Below are 19,208 nucleotides of genomic sequence, written 5' to 3' on the forward strand. Positions count from 1 at the left end.
CAGCAGGAATCTTCCAAATAGTCTCACAGGTGCCCCATTCCGCCTCCCAGACACCATTTTTCTGCTTCCAGAGCCCTGGCCTCACCTGTGAGTCAGAGGCTGAGCAGTGACGTGCCCGGGGATGTTTCTTTGCTCCTTCTGATGGCTTGTTTATTTAACCAGCAATGGTCCTCAAAGTGAAAGTGTTAACCCGAGCACAGGGGGGTCTCAACAAATGCCTTCTGAGGAGTCCCTGAGAGGATTCCCCTTCTCCATTAAACAAGCCAGTGAGTTGAGAATTGAGAGAATCCCTGGGACTTGACAGGCCGATTTGAATCTAGAATTGATGTAAATCCTTCTTCCAGACCGCACAGGCAGGAGTCTACCCTGCTTCACTCCTCGTGGCTTTTGCTTCCCTGAATTTCCCCCAGATAATTTGTATTTCTCCTGTGATGTGGCCGTCAGCCCCTTTGTTCAGCACCCCCTGCTCTGCTCCCGGAGGCTCCGTGGGCCTCTGTTCTGGTCCCAGCTTCTTGTGGGGAACGGGCAACCAGGTTGTCAGCTGGGCTGTGGCCGGGCATGTGGGGTTCCTCAGACCCTGCTGCAACCTCTGCCGGCCGTGTCTTTCTGCAGAGCGGGGATGATGAGGAGTACCAGCGCATCTACACCACGAAGATCAAGCCTCGGCTGAGGTCAGAGGATGGAATAGAAGGGGATCCTGGGGAGACCCAGAGCCGCACCATCACAGTGACTAGAAGGGTCACGGCCTACACAGTTGACGTCACAGGCCGAGAGGGAGCCAAGGACATCGAATTTAGCAGCCCAGAGTTCAAGATCAAGATTCCACAGCATGAAATGACTGAAATCTCCACTGTGGATGTGGCCACCCACCCTGGCAAGACAGTGATCAGATTGCCCTCGGGCTCGGGGGCTGTGTCTCCTACTGCAGGCTCTGTCATGGACAACTGGGCAGGGTCTGTTTCTGCTTCGGGACCAGAGCTCCAAGGTGCTGGCCACTCGAAGCTCCAGGTCACCATGCCTGGGATAAAGGTGGGAAGCCCAGGAATCAATGTCAGTGCAAAGGGCTTGGACTTAGGTGGCAAAGGAGGGGTCCACATTCCAGGAGTGGATGTCTCGTCTTCTCTTGGAGGGGGAGCAGTGGAGGTGCAGGATCCGTCTCTGGAGAGTGGCAGTAATGGGAGAATTAAAATTCCCACTCTGAAGGTGCCAAAATTTGGTGTTTCGACAGTGCCTGAAGGCCAGGCACCAGTGGCAGGGCTGAGCATTTCCACACCTGAATTCTCTGTGGGGCGCCAGGGTGGCAAACCAGGCCTGATGGTTGGTGGGAACATCCAGACCCCACAGCTAGAAGTCAGTGTTCCTTCTGTCAATATCGAGGGGCTTGAGGGGAAGCTGAAGAGCCCCCAGATCGCCGGGCCATCCCATGAGGGTGACCTAGGCCTGAAAGGTGCTAAGCCACAGGGGAGCACAGGGGTGGGCATCTCTGTGCCGCAGATCGACAGCACTGTCACTGGCCCCAGTGTGGAAGTTCAAGCTCCCGACGCTGGTATTCACGGGTCTGGGGGCAAACTGAATATGCCCAAGATGCAAGTTCCCAAATTCTCTGTATCAGGTTCTAAGGGAGAGGGAGCTGGTGTTGACGTGACACTGCCCACAGGTGCAGTGACTCTTCCTGGGGTGTCTGAGGATGTCAGCCTGCCTGAAGTTGCCGTTGGGGGGCTGGAAGGGAAAGTGAAAGGCACCAAAGTCAAGACTCCTGAAATGGTTATTCAGAAACCTAAAATCTCCATGCAGGACGTGGATTTGAGCTTTGGGTCCCCTAAATTGAAGGGAGACATGAAGGTTTCAGTGCCTGGTGTACAAGGTGATGTCAGAGGCCTGCAAGTGGCCATCAAAGGCTCCAAAGTGGACATAGAGACCCCGAGCCTTGAGGGGACCCTGGCAGGACCCACACTGAGTAGTCCTTCTGGGAAAATGGGAACATGCAGTATCTCAATAGCAGATGTTGACTTAAATGCAGCTGCACCTAGAGCGAAAGGGGGTGTAGATATCCCCAAAGTGGAAGGGAAAGTCAAAGTCCCTGGGGTTGATGTCAGAGGCCCCAGAGTGGATGTCAGTGCCCCAGATGTGGAGGTCCATGGCCCAGAATGGAACCTGAAAATGCCCCAGTTTGGCACTCCAGGAGTTGAAGGGGAAGGCCTGGATGTAGATGTGAAACTACCCAAAGGCGAAGTCAGTATTGCAGGGTCCACAATCAATGTGGAGGCCCCAAATGTCAACATAGGGGGCCTGGGAGGCAAACTTAAAGGTTCTGATGTTAAGCTGCCAGAAGTGAGTGTCAAGACACCAAAGATGTCTATGCCTGATGTGGATTTGCACGTTAAAGGCACAAAGGTGAAGGGAGAGTATGATGTAACAGTACCAAAACTTGAAGGAGACCTAAAGGGCCCTAAAGTGGACATTGATGTCCCAGATGTGAACATTCAAGGACCAGACTGGCACCTGAAGATGCCCAAGATGAAAATGCCCAAGTTCAGTGTGCCAGGTTTCAAAGCCGAGGGCCCAGAAGTGTACATGAACCTGCCTGAGGCTGATGTGGATATTTCTGGGCATAAGGTAGACGTTAGTGCTCCTGATGTGAACATTGAGGGACCAGAAGGGAAATTGAAAGGACCTAAGTTTAAGATGCCTGAGATGAATATCAAAGCCCCCAAAATCTCCATGCCAGATGTGGACTTACATCTGAAAGGCCCTAAAGCAAAAGGAGAATACGACATCACAGTGCCAAAAGTTGAAGGTGAGATTAAGGTTCCTGATGTTGAACTTAAAAGTGCCAAAGTGGACATCGATGCTCCAGATGTGGCTGTTCAGGGCCCAGACTGGCACCTGAAGATGCCCAAGATGAAAATGCCCAAGTTCAGCATGCCTAGCTTCAAAGCAGAGGGCCCAGAAGTGGACATGAACCTGCCCAAGGCCGATGTTGACGTCTCAGGACCCAAGGTGGACACTGATGTTCCAGATGTGAATATCGAAGAAGCTGAGGGAAAGCTGAAGGGTCCCAAGTTTAAGATGCCCGAGATGAACATCAAGGCCCCTAAGATCTCCATGCCTGATGTGGATTTGCATATGAAGGGTCCCAAGGTAAAGGGGGAATATGATGTTACAGTGCCAAAGATGGAAGGGGAGCTCAAAGGGCCAAAAGTAGACATCAGTGGCCCAGATATTGAAGTTCATGGTCCTGAATGGAACCTCAAGATGCCCAAGATAAAAATGCCCAAATTTACCATGCCCAGCCTCAAAGGGGAGGACCCACAAGTGGACGTGAACCTGCCCAAGGCTGATGTAGACATTTCTGCACCCAAAGTAGATATTAGTGCTCCAGATTTGAGCCTTGAAGGACCAGAAGGAAAGTTGAAAGGCCCCAAGTTTAAGATGCCTGAGATGCACTTTAAAGCTCCAAAGATGACTCTGCCAGATGTTGACTTGGATCTTAAAGGACCCAAAATGAAAGGCAATCTAGATGTGTCTGCACCAAAAATAGAAGGTGAGATGAAAGTTCCAGATGTGGACATCAAAGCACCAGATGTGGACGTCCAAGGAGCAGACTGGAGCCTGAAAATGCCGAAGATGAAAATGCCCAAGTTCAGTGTGCCGAGTTTGAAAGGCGAAGGCCTAGATGTGGACATGAACCTACCCAAGGCTGACATTGACATATCAGGACCCAAGGTGGACATTGAATCCCCAGATGTGAGCCTTGAGGGCCCAGAAGGGAAGCTGAAAGGCCCTAAGTTTAGGATGCCAGAGATGCACTTCAAGGCTCCCAAGATGTCCATGCCTGATGTGGACTTACACTTGAAAGGTCCTAAGGTGAAAGGGGATGTGGATGTGTCTGTGCCCAAGATAGAAGGTGAAATGAAAGTGCCAGATGTGGACATCAAAGGACCCAAAGTGGATGTCGATGTCCCAGATGTGGATGTTCACGGCCCAGACTGGCACCTGAAGATGCCCAAGATGAAAATGCCCAAGTTCAGTGTGCCAGGCTTCAAAGGCAAGGGCCCAGAAGTGGATGTGAACCTGCCCAAGGCTGACATTGATGTATCAGGACCCAAGGTGGACATTGAAGCCCCAGATGTGAGCCTTGAGGGCCCAGAAGGGAAGCTGAAGGGACCCAAATTTAAGATGCCTGAGATGCACTTCAAGGCTCCCAAGATCTCCATGCCTGATGTGAACTTGAATCTGAAGGGGCCAAAACTAAAGGGAGATGTGGATGTGTCTGTGCCTGATGTAGAAGATGAAGTGAAAGTGCCACATGTGGACATTAAAGGGCCGAAAGTTGACATTGGTGCTCCAGATGTGGATGTCCATGGCCCAGACTGGCACTTGAAGATGCCCAAGGTGAAAATGCCCAAGTTCAGCATGCCAGGCTTCAAAGGTGAGGGCCCAGATGTGGATGTGAACCTGCCCAAGGCAAATGTTGATGTCTCAGGGCCCAAGGTGGATGTTGAAGTTCCAGATGTGAATATTGATGGTCCAGAGGCGAAAGTAAAAGGTCCTAAATTTAAGATGCCAGAAGTGAATATAAAGCCTCAGAAGATATCCATGCCAGACGTTGGTTTGCATTTGAAAGGTCCTAAAATGAAAGGAGATTATGATGTTACAATTCCAAAAGTAGAAGGAGAGATAAAAGCTCCTGATGTTGACATCAAGGGTCCCAAAGTGGACATTAATGCACCAGATGTGGGAGTTCATGGCCCAGACTGGCATCTGAAGATGCCCAAGGTGAAAATGCCCAAGTTCAGCATGCCTGGCTTCAAAGGAGAAGGCCCAGAAGTGGACGTGAACCTGCCCAAGGCCGACATTGATATCTCAGGACCTAAGATGGACATTGATGCTCCAGATGTGAATATTGAAGGTCCAGAGGGAAAACTCAAGGGTCCCAAGTTTAAGATGCCAAGCATGAATATACAGACACACAAAATCTCTATGCCTGATGTTGGACTTAATCTGAAAGCCCCTAAACTGAAAACTGATGTAGATGTTTCCCTTCCCAAAGTGGAAGGAGACTTGAAAGGTCCTGAAATTGACATGAAGGCCCCGAAAATGGATGTGGATGTTGGAGATATTGATATTGAAGGTCCAGAAGGGAAGCTGAAAGGCCCTAAGTTTAAGATGCCAGAGATGCACTTCAAGGCTCCCAAGATCTCCATGCCTGATGTGGACTTACACTTGAAAGGTCCTAAGGTAAAAGGGGATGTGGATGTGTCTGTGCCCAAGATAGAAGGTGAAATGAAAGTGCCAGATGTGGACATCAAAGGACCCAAAGTGGATGTCGATGTCCCAGATGTGGATGTCCATGGTCCAGACTGGCACCTGAAGATGCCCAAAGTGAAAATGCCCAAGTTCGGCATGCCTGGTTTCAAAGGTGAGGGCCCAGAAGTGGACGTGAACCTGCCCAAAGCCGACATTGACATCTCTGGCCCCAAAGTGGACATTGATACTCCTGATTTGGATATAGAGGGACCAGAAGGAAAATTAAAAGGCTCTAAATTTAAGATGCCTAAGTTGAATATCAAAGCTCCTAAGATATCCATGCCAGATGTGGACTTGAATTTGAAGGGACCTAAGATGAAAGGAGAAATGGATTCTTCTGTGCCTGAACTAGAAGGTGATCTCAGAGGTCCACAAGTTGATATCAAAGGCCCCAATTTGGATGTGGAGGTGCCTGATGTTGATCTGGAATGTCCTGATGCGAAATTGAAAGGCCCTAAATTTAAGATGCCAGAGATGCACTTCAAGGCTCCCAAGATGTCCATGCCTGATGTGGACTTACACTTGAAAGGTCCCAAGGTGAAAGGGGATGTGGATGTGTCTGTGCCCAAGATAGAAGGTGAAATGAAAGTGCCAGATGTGGACATCAAAGGACCCAAAGTGGATGTCGATGTCCCAGATGTGGATGTTCACGGCCCAGACTGGCACCTGAAGATGCCCAAGATGAAAATGCCCAAGTTCAGTGTGCCAGGTTTCAAAACAGAGGGCCCAGAAGTGGATGTGAACCTGCCCAAGGCTGACATTGATGTATCAGGACCCAAGGTGGACATTGAAGCCCCAGATGTGAGCCTTGAGGGCCCAGAAGGGAAGCTGAAGGGACCCAAATTTAAGATGCCTGAGATGCACTTCAAGGCTCCCAAGATCTCCATGCCTGATGTGAACTTGAATCTGAAGGGGCCAAAACTAAAGGGAGAGGTGGATGTGTCAGTGCCAAAATTGGAAGGAGATTTGAAAGGCCCCAGTGTGGATGTGGAGGTGCCTGATGTTGATCTGGAATGTCCTGATGCGAAATTGAAAGGCCCTAAATTTAAGATGCCAGAGATGCACTTCAAGGCTCCCAAGATGTCCATGCCTGATGTGGACTTACACTTGAAAGGTCCCAAGGTGAAAGGGGATGTGGATGTGTCTGTGCCCAAGATAGAAGGTGAAATGAAAGTGCCAGATGTGGACATCAGAGGACCCAAAGTGGATGTCGATGTCCCAGATGTGGATGTTCACGGCCCAGACTGGCACCTGAAGATGCCCAAGATGAAAATGCCCAAGTTCAGTGTGCCAGGTTTCAAAACAGAGGGCCCAGAAGTGGATGTGAACCTGCCCAAGGCTGACATTGATGTATCAGGACCCAGGGTGGACATTGAAGCCCCAGATGTGAGCCTTGAGGGCCCAGAAGGGAAGCTGAAGGGACCCAAATTTAAGATGCCTGAGATGCACTTCAAGGCTCCCAAGATCTCCATGCCTGATGTGAACTTGAATCTGAAGGGGCCAAAACTAAAGGGAGAGGTGGATGTGTCAGTGCCAAAATTGGAAGGAGATTTGAAAGGCCCCAGTGTGGATGTGGAGGTGCCTGATGTTGATCTGGAATGTCCTGATGCAAAATTGAAAGGCCCTAAATTTAAGATGCCAGAGATGCACTTCAAGGCTCCCAAGATGTCCATGCCTGATGTGGACTTACACTTGAAAGGTCCCAAGGTGAAAGGGGATGTGGATGTGTCTGTGCCCAAGATAGAAGGTGAAATGAAAGTGCCAGATGTGGACATCAAAGGACCCAAAGTGGATGTTGATGTCCCAGATGTGGATGTTCACGGCCCAGACTGGCACCTGAAGATGCCCAAGATGAAAATGCCCAAGTTCAGTGTGCCAGGTTTCAAAACAGAGGGCCCAGAAGTGGATGTGAACCTGCCCAAGGCTGACATTGATGTATCAGGACCCAAGGTGGACATTGAAGCCCCAGATGTGAGCCTTGAGGGTCCAGAAGGAAAACTGAAAGGCCCCAAGTTCAAGATGCCTGAAATGCACTTTCATGCCCCTAAGATCTCCATGCCTGATGTTGATTTCAACTTAAAAGGGTCTAAAGTCAAAGGAGACTTTGATGTTTCTGCCCCAAAGCTGGAAGGAGAGTTAAAGGGTCCAGAAGTTGATGTCAAAGGCCCCAAATTGGATGTTGAGATGCCAGACGTAGCTGTGGAAGGTCCAGATGGCAAATGGAAAGGCCCTAAATTTAAGATGCCAGACATGCACTTTAAAGCACCCAAAATCTCCATGCCAGACATTGATCTACACTTAAAAAGTCCCAAGATAAAGGGAGAGGTAGATGCTGATATTCCCAAATTGGAAAGTGACCTCAAAGGGCCAGACCTCAAAGGTGACATCAGTGGGCCAGATATCAACATCAAAGGACCAGAGGGCAAATTGAAAGGTCCCAAGTTCAAGATGCCAGACATGCATTTCAAAGTCCCAAATATTTCTATGCCTGATGTGGACCTAAATTTGAAAGGACCAGAAATGAAGGGGGATGTTGATGTGTCTGTGCCTGAGGTAGAAGGCAAAATTAAAGCACCAGATGTGAACATCAAGGGCCCCAAAGTAGATATAAATGCTCCTGATGTCCATGGCTCAGACTGGCACCTAAAGATGCCCAAGATGAAAATGCCCAAGTTAAGCATGCCTGGTTTCAAAGCAGAGGGTCCAGAGGTAGATGAGAATCTTCCCAAGGCTGACATTGATGTCTCAGCACCCAAAGTTGACATTGAAGTCCCGGATGTAAGCATTGAGAATCCAGAGGGAAAAATCAAGGGGCCTAAATTTAAGATGCCAGAAATGAACATCAAAGCTCCCAAGATCTCCATGCCTGATGTAGATTTACACTTGAAAGGTCCTAAGGTCAAAGGAGATGTGAATGTGTCTCTGCCTAAGGTGGAAGGTGACCTCAAGGGCCCTGAAGTTGACCTCAAGGGCCCCAAAGTGGACATTGATGTCCCAGATGTGGATGTCCATGGCCCAGATTGGCACCTGAAGATGCCCAAGGTGAAAATGCCCAAGATCAGCATGCCTGGCTTCAAAGGAGAAGGCCCAGAAGTGGACGTGAACCTGCCCAAAGCTGACATTGATGTATCAGGACCTAAGGTGGATGTTGAATGTCCTGATGTGAATATTGAAGGACCTGAAGGAAAGTGGAAAAGTCCTAAGTTTAAGATGCCTGAGATGCATTTTAAGACTCCAAAGATCTCCATGCCAGATATTGATCTTAATCTAACAGGTCCAAAAATAAAAGGAGATGTTGATGTCACAGGTCCCAAGTTAGATGGAGACCTGAAAGGCCCTGAAGTTGACCTCAAAGGCCCTAAAGTGGACATCAATGTCCCAGATGTGGACGTCCATGGCCCAGACTGGCACCTGAAGATGCCCAAGGTGAAAATGCCCAAGTTCAGCATGCCTGGGTTCAAAGGAGAAGGCCCAGAAGTGGACGTGAACCTGCCCAAGGCTGACATTGATGTCTCAGGACCCAAGGTGGACATTGAGGGCCCTGATGTTAACATTGAGGGTCCTGAGGGAAAGTTGAAAGGTCCTAAGTTCAAGATGCCAGAGATGAACATCAAAGCCCCCAAGATCTCCATGCCTGACTTTGATTTGCACCTGAAAGGTCCCAAGGTAAAGGGCGATGTGGATGTGTCTCTGCCTAACGTGGAAGGTGACCTCAAGGGCCCTGAAGTTGACATCAAGGGCCCCAAAGTGGATGTCGACATCCCAGATGTGGATGTCCATGGTCCAGACTGGCACCTGAGGATGCCCAAGGTGAAAATGCCCAAGTTCAGCATGCCTGGCTTCAAAGGAGAAGGCCCAGAAGTGGATGTGAACCTGCCCAAAGCTGACATTGATGTCTCAGGACCCAAACTGGACATCGAAGGCCCTGATGTTAACATTGAAGGACCAGACGGAAAGTTGAAAGGTCATAAGTTCAAGATACCTGAGATGAACATTAAAGCTCCAAAGATCTCCATGCCAGACATTGATCTTAACCTGAAAGGCCCTAAAGTGAAGGGCGATGTGGATGTGTCTTTACCGAAAGTGGAAGATGAGATTAAAGTTCCTGAAGTGGATATTAAGGGCCCCAAAGTGGATGTCGACATCCCAGATGTGGATGTCCATGGCCCAGACTGGCACCTGAAGATGCCCAAGATAAAAATGCCCAAGTTTAGCATGCCTGGGTTCAAAGGAGAAGGCTCAGAAGTGGACGTGAACCTGCCCAAGGCTGACATTGATGTCTCAGGACCCAAAGTTGACATTGATGTTCCAGATGTCAATATTGAAGGTCCAGATGCAAAACTGAAGGGCCCCAAGTTCAAGATGCCTGAGATGAACATCAAAGCTCCTAAGATCTCCATGCCAGATTTGGACCTTAATCTTAAAAGCCCTAAAATGAAAGGAGAGTTAGATGTTTCCCTTCCAAATATAGAAGGTGATGTGAAAGGGCCTACTCTTGACATCAAGGGCCCAAAGATAGATGTAGAAGCTCCAGATATTGACATTCATGGCCCTGAAGGAAAATTAAAAGGTTCCAAACTGAAGATGCCAGACATGCATGTGAACATGCCCAAGATCTCCATGCCCGAAATTGACCTGAATTTGAAAGGCACAAAACTTAAGGGAGATGTTGATGTTTCTGGGCCCAAATTAGAAGTTGATGTTAAAGCTCCCAAGTTGGATGTAAAGGGCCCAGAAGTGGACATTTCTGGTCCTAAGGTCAATCTTGAAGGCAAATCAAAGAAATCACGTTTTAAGCTTCCTAAATTTAATTTTTCAGGCTCCAAAGTTCAGACACCTGAGGTGGATGTCAAAGTTAAAAAGCCAGATATTGATGTGACAGGTACAAAAGTTGATACTAATGCTCCTGATGTTGAGGTCCAAGGAAAAGTAAAAGGATCCAAGTTCAAAATGCCTTTCCTAAGTATTTCATCTCCTAAAGTTTCTATGCCTGATGTGGAGTTAAATTTGAAAGGTCCTAAAGTCAAAGGAGACTTAGATCTTACAGCTCCTAATTTAGAAGGTGACTTTAAAGGACCCAAAGTAGATATTAAAGCACCAGAAGTTCATCTTGATGCACCTGATGTGGATGTTCATGGTCCAGATTGGAATTTGAAAATGCCCAAAATGAAAATGCCCAAATTTGGTGCTCCTGGCTTAAAAGCAGAAGGGCCAGAAATGGCTGTGGATTTGCCAAAAAAAGATATCAGCCTAGAGGGTCCCAGAATGGACATCGAGAGCCCAAAAATCAATGTGGAAGGTGTAGAAGGAAGCTTAAAAGGTCCCAAACTCAAGATGCCTGACATGCACATCAAAACCCCCAAGATCTCCATGCCTGATATTGACTTAAACCTGAAAGGTCCCAAGGTAAAGGGTGATGTGGACGTGTCTCTGCCCAAGGTGGAAGGTGACCTTAAGGGTCCTGAAATTGACATCAAAGGGCCCAAAGTGGACGTCGACGTCCCAGATGTGGATGTCCATGGCCCGGACTGGCACCTGAAGATGCCCAAGGTGAAAATGCCCAAGTTCAGCATGCCTGGGTTCAAAGGAGAAGGCCCAGAAGTGGACGTGAACCTGCCCAAGGCCGATATTGATGTCTCAGGACCCAAGGTGGACATTGATGTTCCAGATGTCAATATCGAAGGTCCAGATGCAAAACTGAAGGGCCCCAAGTTCAAGATGCCTGAGATGAATATCAAAGCTCCAAAAATCTCCATGCCTGACCTTGACTTTAACCTGAAGGGCCCCAAAATGAAGGGCGGTATGGATGTTTCTCTGCCTAAGGTAGAAGGTGACCTCATAGGCCCTGCAATTGATATTAAGGGCCCCAAGGTGGACATTGACACTCCTGATATTAACATTGAAGGCCCAGAGGGGAAACTGAAAGGCTCCAAGTTCAAGATGCCAGAGATGAATATCAAAGCCCCCAAGATCTCCATGCCTGATATTGACTTAAACCTGAAGGGCCCCAAGGTGAAGGGTGATGTAGATGTTTCCCTTCCTAAGTTTGAAGGGGATCTTAAAGGCCCTGAAGTAGATCTCAAAGGGCCCAAAGTGGATGTCGATGTCCCAGATGTGGATGTCCATGGCCCAGACTGGCACCTGAAGATGCCCAAGGTGAAAATGCCCAAGTTCAGCATGCCTGGCTTCAAAGGAGAAGGTCCAGAAGTGGACGTGAACCTGCCCAAGGCCGATATTGATGTCTCAGGACCCAAACTGGACATTGAAGGCCCCGATGTTATGATTGAGAGTCCTGAGGGAAAGTTGAAAGGTCCTAAGTTCAAGATGCCAGAGATGAACATCAAAGCCCCCAAGATCTCCATGCCTGACTTTGATTTGCACCTGAAAGGTCCCAAGGTAAAGGGCGATGTGGATGTGTCTCTGCCTAACGTGGAAGGTGACCTCAAGGGCCCTGAAGTTGACCTCAAGGGTCCCAAAGTGGATGTCGACATCCCAGATGTGGATGTCCATGGCCCAGACTGGCACCTGAAGATGCCCAAGGTGAAAATGCCCAAGTTCAGCATGCCTGGCTTCAAAGGAGAAGGCCCAGAAGTGGATGTGAACCTGCCCAAAGCTGACATTGATGTCTCAGGACCCAAGGTGGACATCGATGTTCCAGATGTCAATATTGAAGGTCCAGATGCAAAACTGAAGGGCCCCAAGTTCAAGATGCCTGAGATGAACATCAAAGCCCCTAAAATCTCCATGCCTGACTTTGATTTGCACCTGAAAGGTCCTAAGGTGAAAGGAGATGTAGATGTGTCTCTGCCTAAAGTGGAAGGTGACCTCAAGGGCCCTGAAGTTGATATCAAAGGGCCCAAAGTGGACATTGATGTCCCAGATGTGAATGTCCATGGCCCAGACTGGCACCTGAAGATGCCCAAGGTGAAAATGCCCAAGTTCAGCATGCCTGGCTTCAAAGGAGAAGGCCCAGAAGTGGACGTGAACCTGCCCAAGGCCGATATTGATGTCTCAGGACCCAAGGTGGACATCGATGTTCCAGATGTCAATATTGAAGGTCCAGATGCAAAACTGAAGGGCCCCAAGTTCAAGATGCCTGAGATGAACATCAAAGCCCCCAAGATCTCCATGCCTGATATTGACTTGAATCTGAAAGGTCCCAAGGTAAAGGGCGATGTGGATGTGTCTCTGCCTAAGGTGGAAGGTGACCTCAAGGGTCCTGAAATTGACATCAAAGGGCCCAAAGTGGACGTTGACGTCCCAGATGTGGATGTCCATGGCCCAGACTGGCACCTGAAGATGCCCAAGGTGAAAATGCCCAAGTTCAGCATGCCTGGCTTTAAAGGAGAAGGCCCAGAAGTGGAAGTGAACCTGTCCAAAACTGACATTGACATCTCAGGACCCAAGGTGGACATAGACACTCCTGATGTTGACATTCATGGCCCAGAGGGGAAACTGAAGGGTCCCAAGTTTAAAATGCCTGACCTACACTTCAAGGCACCTAAGATCTCCATGCCTGAGGTGGATATGAATCTGAAGGGTCCCAAGGTAAAGGGCGATGTGGACGTGTCTCTGCCCAAGGTGGAAGGTGACCTCAAGGGCCCTGAAGTTGACATCAAGGGCCCCAAAGTGGATGTCGATGTCCCAGATGTGGATGTCCATGGCCCAGACTGGCACCTGAAGATGCCCAAGGTGAAAATGCCCAAGTTCAGCATGCCTGGCTTCAAAGGAGAAGGCTCAGAAGTGGACGTGAATCTGCCCAAGGCGGACATTGATGTCTCAGGACCCAAGGTGGACATCGATGTTCCAGATGTCAATATTGAAGGTCCAGATGCAAAACTGAAGGGCCCCAAGTTCAAGATGCCTGAGATAAACATTAAAGCCCCCAAGATCTCCATGTCTGACCTTGACTTTAGCCTCAAGGGCCCCAAAATGAAGGGTGATGTGGATGTTTCTCTGCCCAAAGTGGAAGGTGACCTTAAAGGCCCTGAAATTGACATCAAGGGCCCCAAAGTGGACATCGATACTCCTGATATTAACATTGAAGGCCCAGAGGGGAAACTGAAAGGCCCCAAGTTCAAAATGCCAGAGATGAATATCAAAGCCCCCAAGATCTCCATGCCTGACTTTGACTTAAGTTTGAAAGGGCCAAAGGTAAAGGAGGATGCAGACCTTTCTTTACCTAAGATGGAAGGTGATCTAAAAGGGCCAGAGGTAGATATTGAATGTCCTGAAGGGAAGCTCAAATGTCCCAAATTTAAAATGCCCGATGTCCATTTCAAAACCCCACAAATCTCCATGAGTGATATTGATTTGAACTTGAAAGGACCTAAGATAAAGGGAGATTTGGACTTTTCCATTCCTAATCTGGAAGGAGATCTGAAAGGACCCAAAGTGGATGTTAAAGGCCCTAATCTGGACATGGACACTCCTGATGTTGACATTCATGGCCCAGAGGGGAAACTGAAGGGCCCCAAGTTTAAAATGCCTGACCTACACCTCAAGGCACCTAAGATCTCCATGCCTGAAGTGGACATGAATCTGAAGGGTCCCAAGGTAAAGGGCGATGTGGATGTGTCTCTGCCTAACGTGGAAGGTGACCTCAAGGGCCCCAAAGTGGATGTCGACGTCCCAGATGTGGATGTCCATGGTCCAGACTGGCACCTGAAGATGCCCAAGGTGAAAATGCCCAAGTTCAGCATGCCTGGCTTCAAAGGAGAAGGCCCAGAAGTGGACGTGAACCTGCCCAAAGCTGACATTGATGTCTCAGGACCCAAGGTGGACATCGATGTTCCAGATGTCAATATTGAAGGTCCAGATGCAAAACTGAAGGGCCCCAAGTTCAAGATGCCTGAGATGAACATCAAAGCCCCCAAGATCTCCATGCCTGATATTGACTTGAATCTGAAAGGTCCCAAGGTAAAGGGTGATGTGGATGTGTCTCTGCCTAAAGTGGAAGGTGACCTCAAGGGCCCTGAAATTGACATCAAAGGGCCCAAAGTGGACGTTGACATCCCAGATGTGGATGTCCATGGCCCAGACTGGCACCTGAAGATGCCCAAGGTGAAAATGCCCAAGTTCAGCATGCCTGGCTTCAAAGGAGAAGGCCCAGAAGTGGACGTGAACCTGCCCAAGGCCGATATTGATGTCTCAGGACCCAAGGTGGACATCGATGTTCCAGATGTCAATATTGAAGGTCCAGATGCAAAACTGAAGGGCCCCAAGTTCAAGATGCCTGAGATGAACATCAAAGCCCCCAAGATCTCCATGCCTGATATTGACTTGAATCTGAAAGGTCCCAAGGTAAAGGGTGATGTGGATGTGTCTCTGCCTAAGGTGGAAGGTGACCTCAAGGGTCCTGAAATTGACATCAAAGGGCCCAAAGTGGACGTTGACGTCCCAGATGTGGATGTCCATGGCCCAGACTGGCACCTGAAGATGCCCAAGGTGAAAATGCCCAAGTTCAGCATGCCTGGCTTTAAAGGAGAAGGCCCAGACGTGGATGTTACTCTCCCTAAAGCTGACCTCGATATTTCTGGGCCCAAGATGGACATCAGTGCCCCAGATGTGAATATCGAAGGTCCAGATGCAAAATTGAAGGGCCCCAAGTTCAAGATGCCTGAGATAAATATCAAAGCACCCAAAATCTCCATGCCTGATGTTGACCTGGATTTGAAAGGACCCAAAATCAAAGGAGATCTTGACGTGTCTGTCCCTAAGACTGACGGTGCTTTCAAAGGCCCAGAAGTAGATCTTAAAGGTTCAGGTCTGAATTTTGAAGGCTCAGATGCCAAGCTCAGTGGCCCAAATTTGAAGATGCCTTCGCTGGATATTTCTGCCCCAAAAGTAACTGTCCCTGATGTTGATTTGCATTTCAAGGCACCCAAAATTGGGGTTTCTGGTCCCAAGTTGGAAGGTGCTGAAGTGGACCTCAAAGGGCCCAAAGTTGATTTAGAAGCTCCAAGCTTAGATGTACACATGGAGAGCCCAGATATTAATGTCGAGAGTCCAGACATTAAAATTCCCAAATTTAAGAAACCCAAGTTTGGTTTTGGGGCAAAAAGCCCCAAAGCTGACCTCAAGTCACCTTCCCTGGATGTGACTATGCCTGAGGCAGAGCTGAATGTTGAGACTCCTGAAATTAGTGTTGGTGGCAAGGGCAAGAAAAGTAAGTTTAAAATGCCCAAAATTCACATGAGTGGCCCCAAAATGAAAGCCAAAAAACAGGGATTTGATTTGAATGTTCCTGGGGGTGAAATTGATGCCACTCTCAAGGGTCCTGGTATGGATGTCAATGTTGTTGGGCCCGATGCCATGCTTAAAGTTGATGTGAAATCCCCTAAAACCAAGAAACCTATGTTTGGGAAAATGTACTTTCCAGATGTAGAATTTGACATCAAATCATCTAAATTTAAGGCCGAGGCCCCTCTCCCTAGCCCTAAAATGGAGGGTGAAATCCAGGCCCCTGATCTGGATATCTCTTCACCGGGGATTCACGTGGAAGGTCCTGACATCAAGCTGAAGGCTCCCAAGGTCAAGATGCCAGGCATGGATGTCTCCGGGGCAAAAATAGAGGGTGACCTGAAAGGCCCCAGGGTGCAGACAAACTTGGATGCACCTGATGTCAACATTGAAGGCCTAGATTCGAAAGTCAAAGCACCGTCGTTTGGCATTTCTGCCACTCAGGCCTCCATCCCTGATGTGAATGTTAGCTTGAAAGGACCAAAGATAAAGGGTGAGGTCCCCAGGGTGGGGCTGGAAGGACCAGATATAGATCTGCAAGGTCCAGAACCGAAGATCAAGTTCCCCAAGTTTTCGATGCCCAAGATTGGTGTCCCTGGTATGAAGATGGAAGGCAGAGGAGGAGCTGAAGTCCACGCCCAGCTGCCCTCTCTTGAAGGAGGCTTGAGTGCACCCGATGTTAGGCTTGAAGGGGCTGATGTGTCTCTGAAAGAGCCAAAAGTAGACTTGCCTTCAGTGAACCTGTCTATGCCAAAAGTCTCTGGACCTGACCTTGACCTGCACTTGAAAGGACCAAGTTTGAAGGGAGACCTGGATACCTCTGTTCCTAGTGTGAAGGTGCACACTCCAGGGCTTGACCTCAGAAGTCAAGGTGGAAAGGTGAGGATGGAAGGAGACGGTGTGAAAGTGCCTGGGATTGATGCCTCAACAACACTGAACCTTGGCGCACCAGACGTGGCCCTGAAGGGACCAAGCCTACAGGGAGACCTGGCTGTCTCTGATGATGTCAAGTGCCCTAAAGTATCAGTAGGTGCTCCTGATCTGAGCTTGGAGGCCCCCGAAGGCAGCATTAAACTTCCCAAAATGAAGCTGCCCCAGTTTGGCATCTCAACTCCAGGGTCCGACTTGGACATGAACGTCAAGGGGCCACAAGTGACTGGAGAGCTACCGGGGCCAGGCATGGATGTGAACCTTGGAGCCCTGAACCTAAAAGGGCCTCAGATCTCTGGCCCTCAAGTCTCGGCACCAGACATGGACTTGAAATTGGAAGGACCAAAAATAAAAGGGAGCCTTGGGGCCGCTGGTGAGATGACAGGTCCCACTGTTGGAGGAGGTCTTCCAGGCATCAGTGTTCAATGCCTAGAAGGAAACCTCCAGATGCCTGGAATTAAGCCCTCTGGATGTGATGTGGAGCTGCTGGGTGTGAATGTGAAGCTCCCAGCAGGGCAGATTTCTGGTCCTGAAGTCAAAGGCGATCTAAAAGGTTCAGGAATAGGTTTCCAAGGGGCTGCTCCCGACATTAGCATCAAGGGGCCTTCACTTAGTACAGCTTCTCCTGAGTCAGATTTCGGTGTCAGCTTGAAGGGCCTGAAAATCAAAGGAGGTATGGATGTTTCCGGGGGTGTCAGCGCCCCAGCTGTCAGCCTGGGCGAAGGGCACTTGAGCATCAAGGGACCCCAGGCCACCTCTGCTCTCAGCTTGGATGCCCCGAAGATTGCTGGGGGACTTCATTTCTCAGGACCAAAGGGAGAAGGAGGGGTGAAAGGAGGCCAGATTGGACTCCAGGGTCCTGGGCTGAGTGTGTCTGGGTTTCCAGGTCACTCAGAAAGCAGATCTGGAAAAGTAACATTCCCCAAGATGAAGATCCCCAAATTCACGTTCTCTGGCCGTGAGCTGGTTGGCAGGGAAGTGGGGGTGGATATTAACTTCCCTCGAGCAGAGGCCACTGGCCACCAGGCTGGGGCCGGAGATGGTGAGTGGGAAGAGTGTGACATAAAACTTAAGAAGTCCAAGATCAAAATGCCCAAGTTCAATTTTTCCAAACCTAAAGGGAAAGGTGGTGTCGCTGGCTCCCCGGAAGCATCCATCTCAGGCTCCAAGGGCGACCTGAAGAGCTCAAAGGCCAGCCTAGGTTCTCTGGAAGGAGACACCGACGACGTTGAAACATCATCCCCCAAAGGCAAATTCTCTTTATTTAAGAGTAAGAAGCCTCGGCACCGCTCAAACTCCTTCAGTGATGAACGGGAGCTCTCTGCGCCTTCTACTCCGACTGGGACTTTGGAGTTTGAAGGTGGGGATGTGTCCCTGGAAGGCGGAAAAGTCAAAGGGAAGCATGGAAAGCTGAAATTCGGTACCTTTGGTGGATTGGGGTCAAAGAGCAAAGGTCATTATGAGGTGACTGGGAGTGATGAAGAGGCAGGCAAGTTACAGGGGAGCGGAGTGTCCCGACTGTCCTCGTCTTCCAGCAATGACAGCGGGACGAAGGTTGGCATCCAGCTTCCCGAGGTGGAGCTGGTAGTCTCCAAGAAAGAGTAGCAGGCCCCTGTGTGTGTGTGTACATATATGTATAAAAGTACATCAGCCTTGGGTGTGTCTGTATATAAACGCCAAAGAGAAACGCTGACAGCCTCAGCATAATGCAAAGCCCCGGCCTCCCTGCCCATGCAAGTGCCGAAAGCCAACAGACAGCGTTAATGCCCGGGTCAGAGCTTTACAGATCTAAGTGTCAAGGGCTCCAAGTTTGTCCAGACCATGTGCAGAGCCAACAGTGTTTGCCTTACGATTTCAGGTTTTTTTTTTTTTTTTTTTTTTTTTTTGCAATGAATGCTGAGAGCTCCTGTTTACTAAGCAAGCTTTTGTGTTTATTATCCTCATTTTTACTGAACATTGTTAGTGTTGGGTCATGGAAACCCACTTTTTCATTGTAATGACTTCTAGGGCTTTTGTTAGTAAGGGGGGTGGGGTAGAAGGCAGTAGCGGGGGCCAGACTCCCATTTCTCCTAAGATTGGATCTGTTCGATGGTGAACACCCAGGGAGGGCCGAGAGGAGCGTGTGGGGGTCTTGAGATCTCTGCAGCAGTGCCTTCTCTGCCCCAGAGGTGGCGGTCCTCGCCAGTTTGGCGCTCATGGTGAGACAGAATGAGACCTGTTGGCAAATGGGCCAACCCACCAGCTCAGCACGAGGGGCTTCCATCCTGTGTATCATAGGAGAAATGTTTTCTTCCTGGCTGCCACATTCCTGATACTAGTTCTGACTTCTTTTAATAACTCTTATCATGATTAAGAAAATTTCCCACACTTTAATGGCAAATTAATTGAGAATGTCAGAAAATCGATGCTGTCAAAAGCAAATAAAGCTGTTTATTAACTCTGATGTCTTGTGCCTTTGTGTTCTGTGTCGGGAGCACGAAGCCTGCACGCCCAGTCTGATGGTTCAGACTCGGTCAGTCCATCCAGCAGATTTGCTGGTTTCATCAATGGGTGGTGGGGTGCGGCGGGGGTGGGGGAATCTTTGCTGCCTAATTCTCATGGTGAGGCTGGCTGTCCCATTGTTGAGAAGTCAGAAGAGGCTTGGCACCCTGGCGACGTAGGCCCCAGGTCCCAGTCACCAACTTTGCATCCTCAGAGATGAATATACCATTTAGAGATGGTTCTGG

At 49.2% G+C, this 19,208-nt stretch overlaps 1 protein-coding gene across 31 annotated transcripts in view; it reads left to right on the forward strand.

Annotated features, from left to right (window-relative positions):
• Window positions 1–18,925, forward strand: part of AHNAK (AHNAK nucleoprotein) — a 32,188-nt gene extending 13,263 nt beyond the window's left edge. For 7 of the 31 annotated variants that reach the window (XM_049096480.1, XM_049096483.1, XM_049096484.1 and 4 more), the window contains exons 5-6: window positions 613–3,859; window positions 5,840–18,925. In XM_049096480.1, the coding sequence (XP_048952437.1) occupies window positions 613–3,859; window positions 5,840–18,087 (15,495 nt within the window). In that variant the 3' untranslated portion in view covers window positions 18,088–18,925. Of the gene's footprint in view, window positions 1–612 lie in introns of all 31 variants that reach the window. The other 24 variants (XM_049096488.1, XM_049096495.1, XM_049096489.1 and 21 more) reach the window with 24 other exon arrangements.
• Window positions 18,926–19,208: the final 283 nt, after the last annotated feature.

This window comes from Canis lupus, chromosome 18 (assembly GCF_003254725.2).
Source record: "Canis lupus dingo isolate Sandy chromosome 18, ASM325472v2, whole genome shotgun sequence".
NCBI lineage: Eukaryota > Metazoa > Chordata > Mammalia > Carnivora > Canidae > Canis > Canis lupus.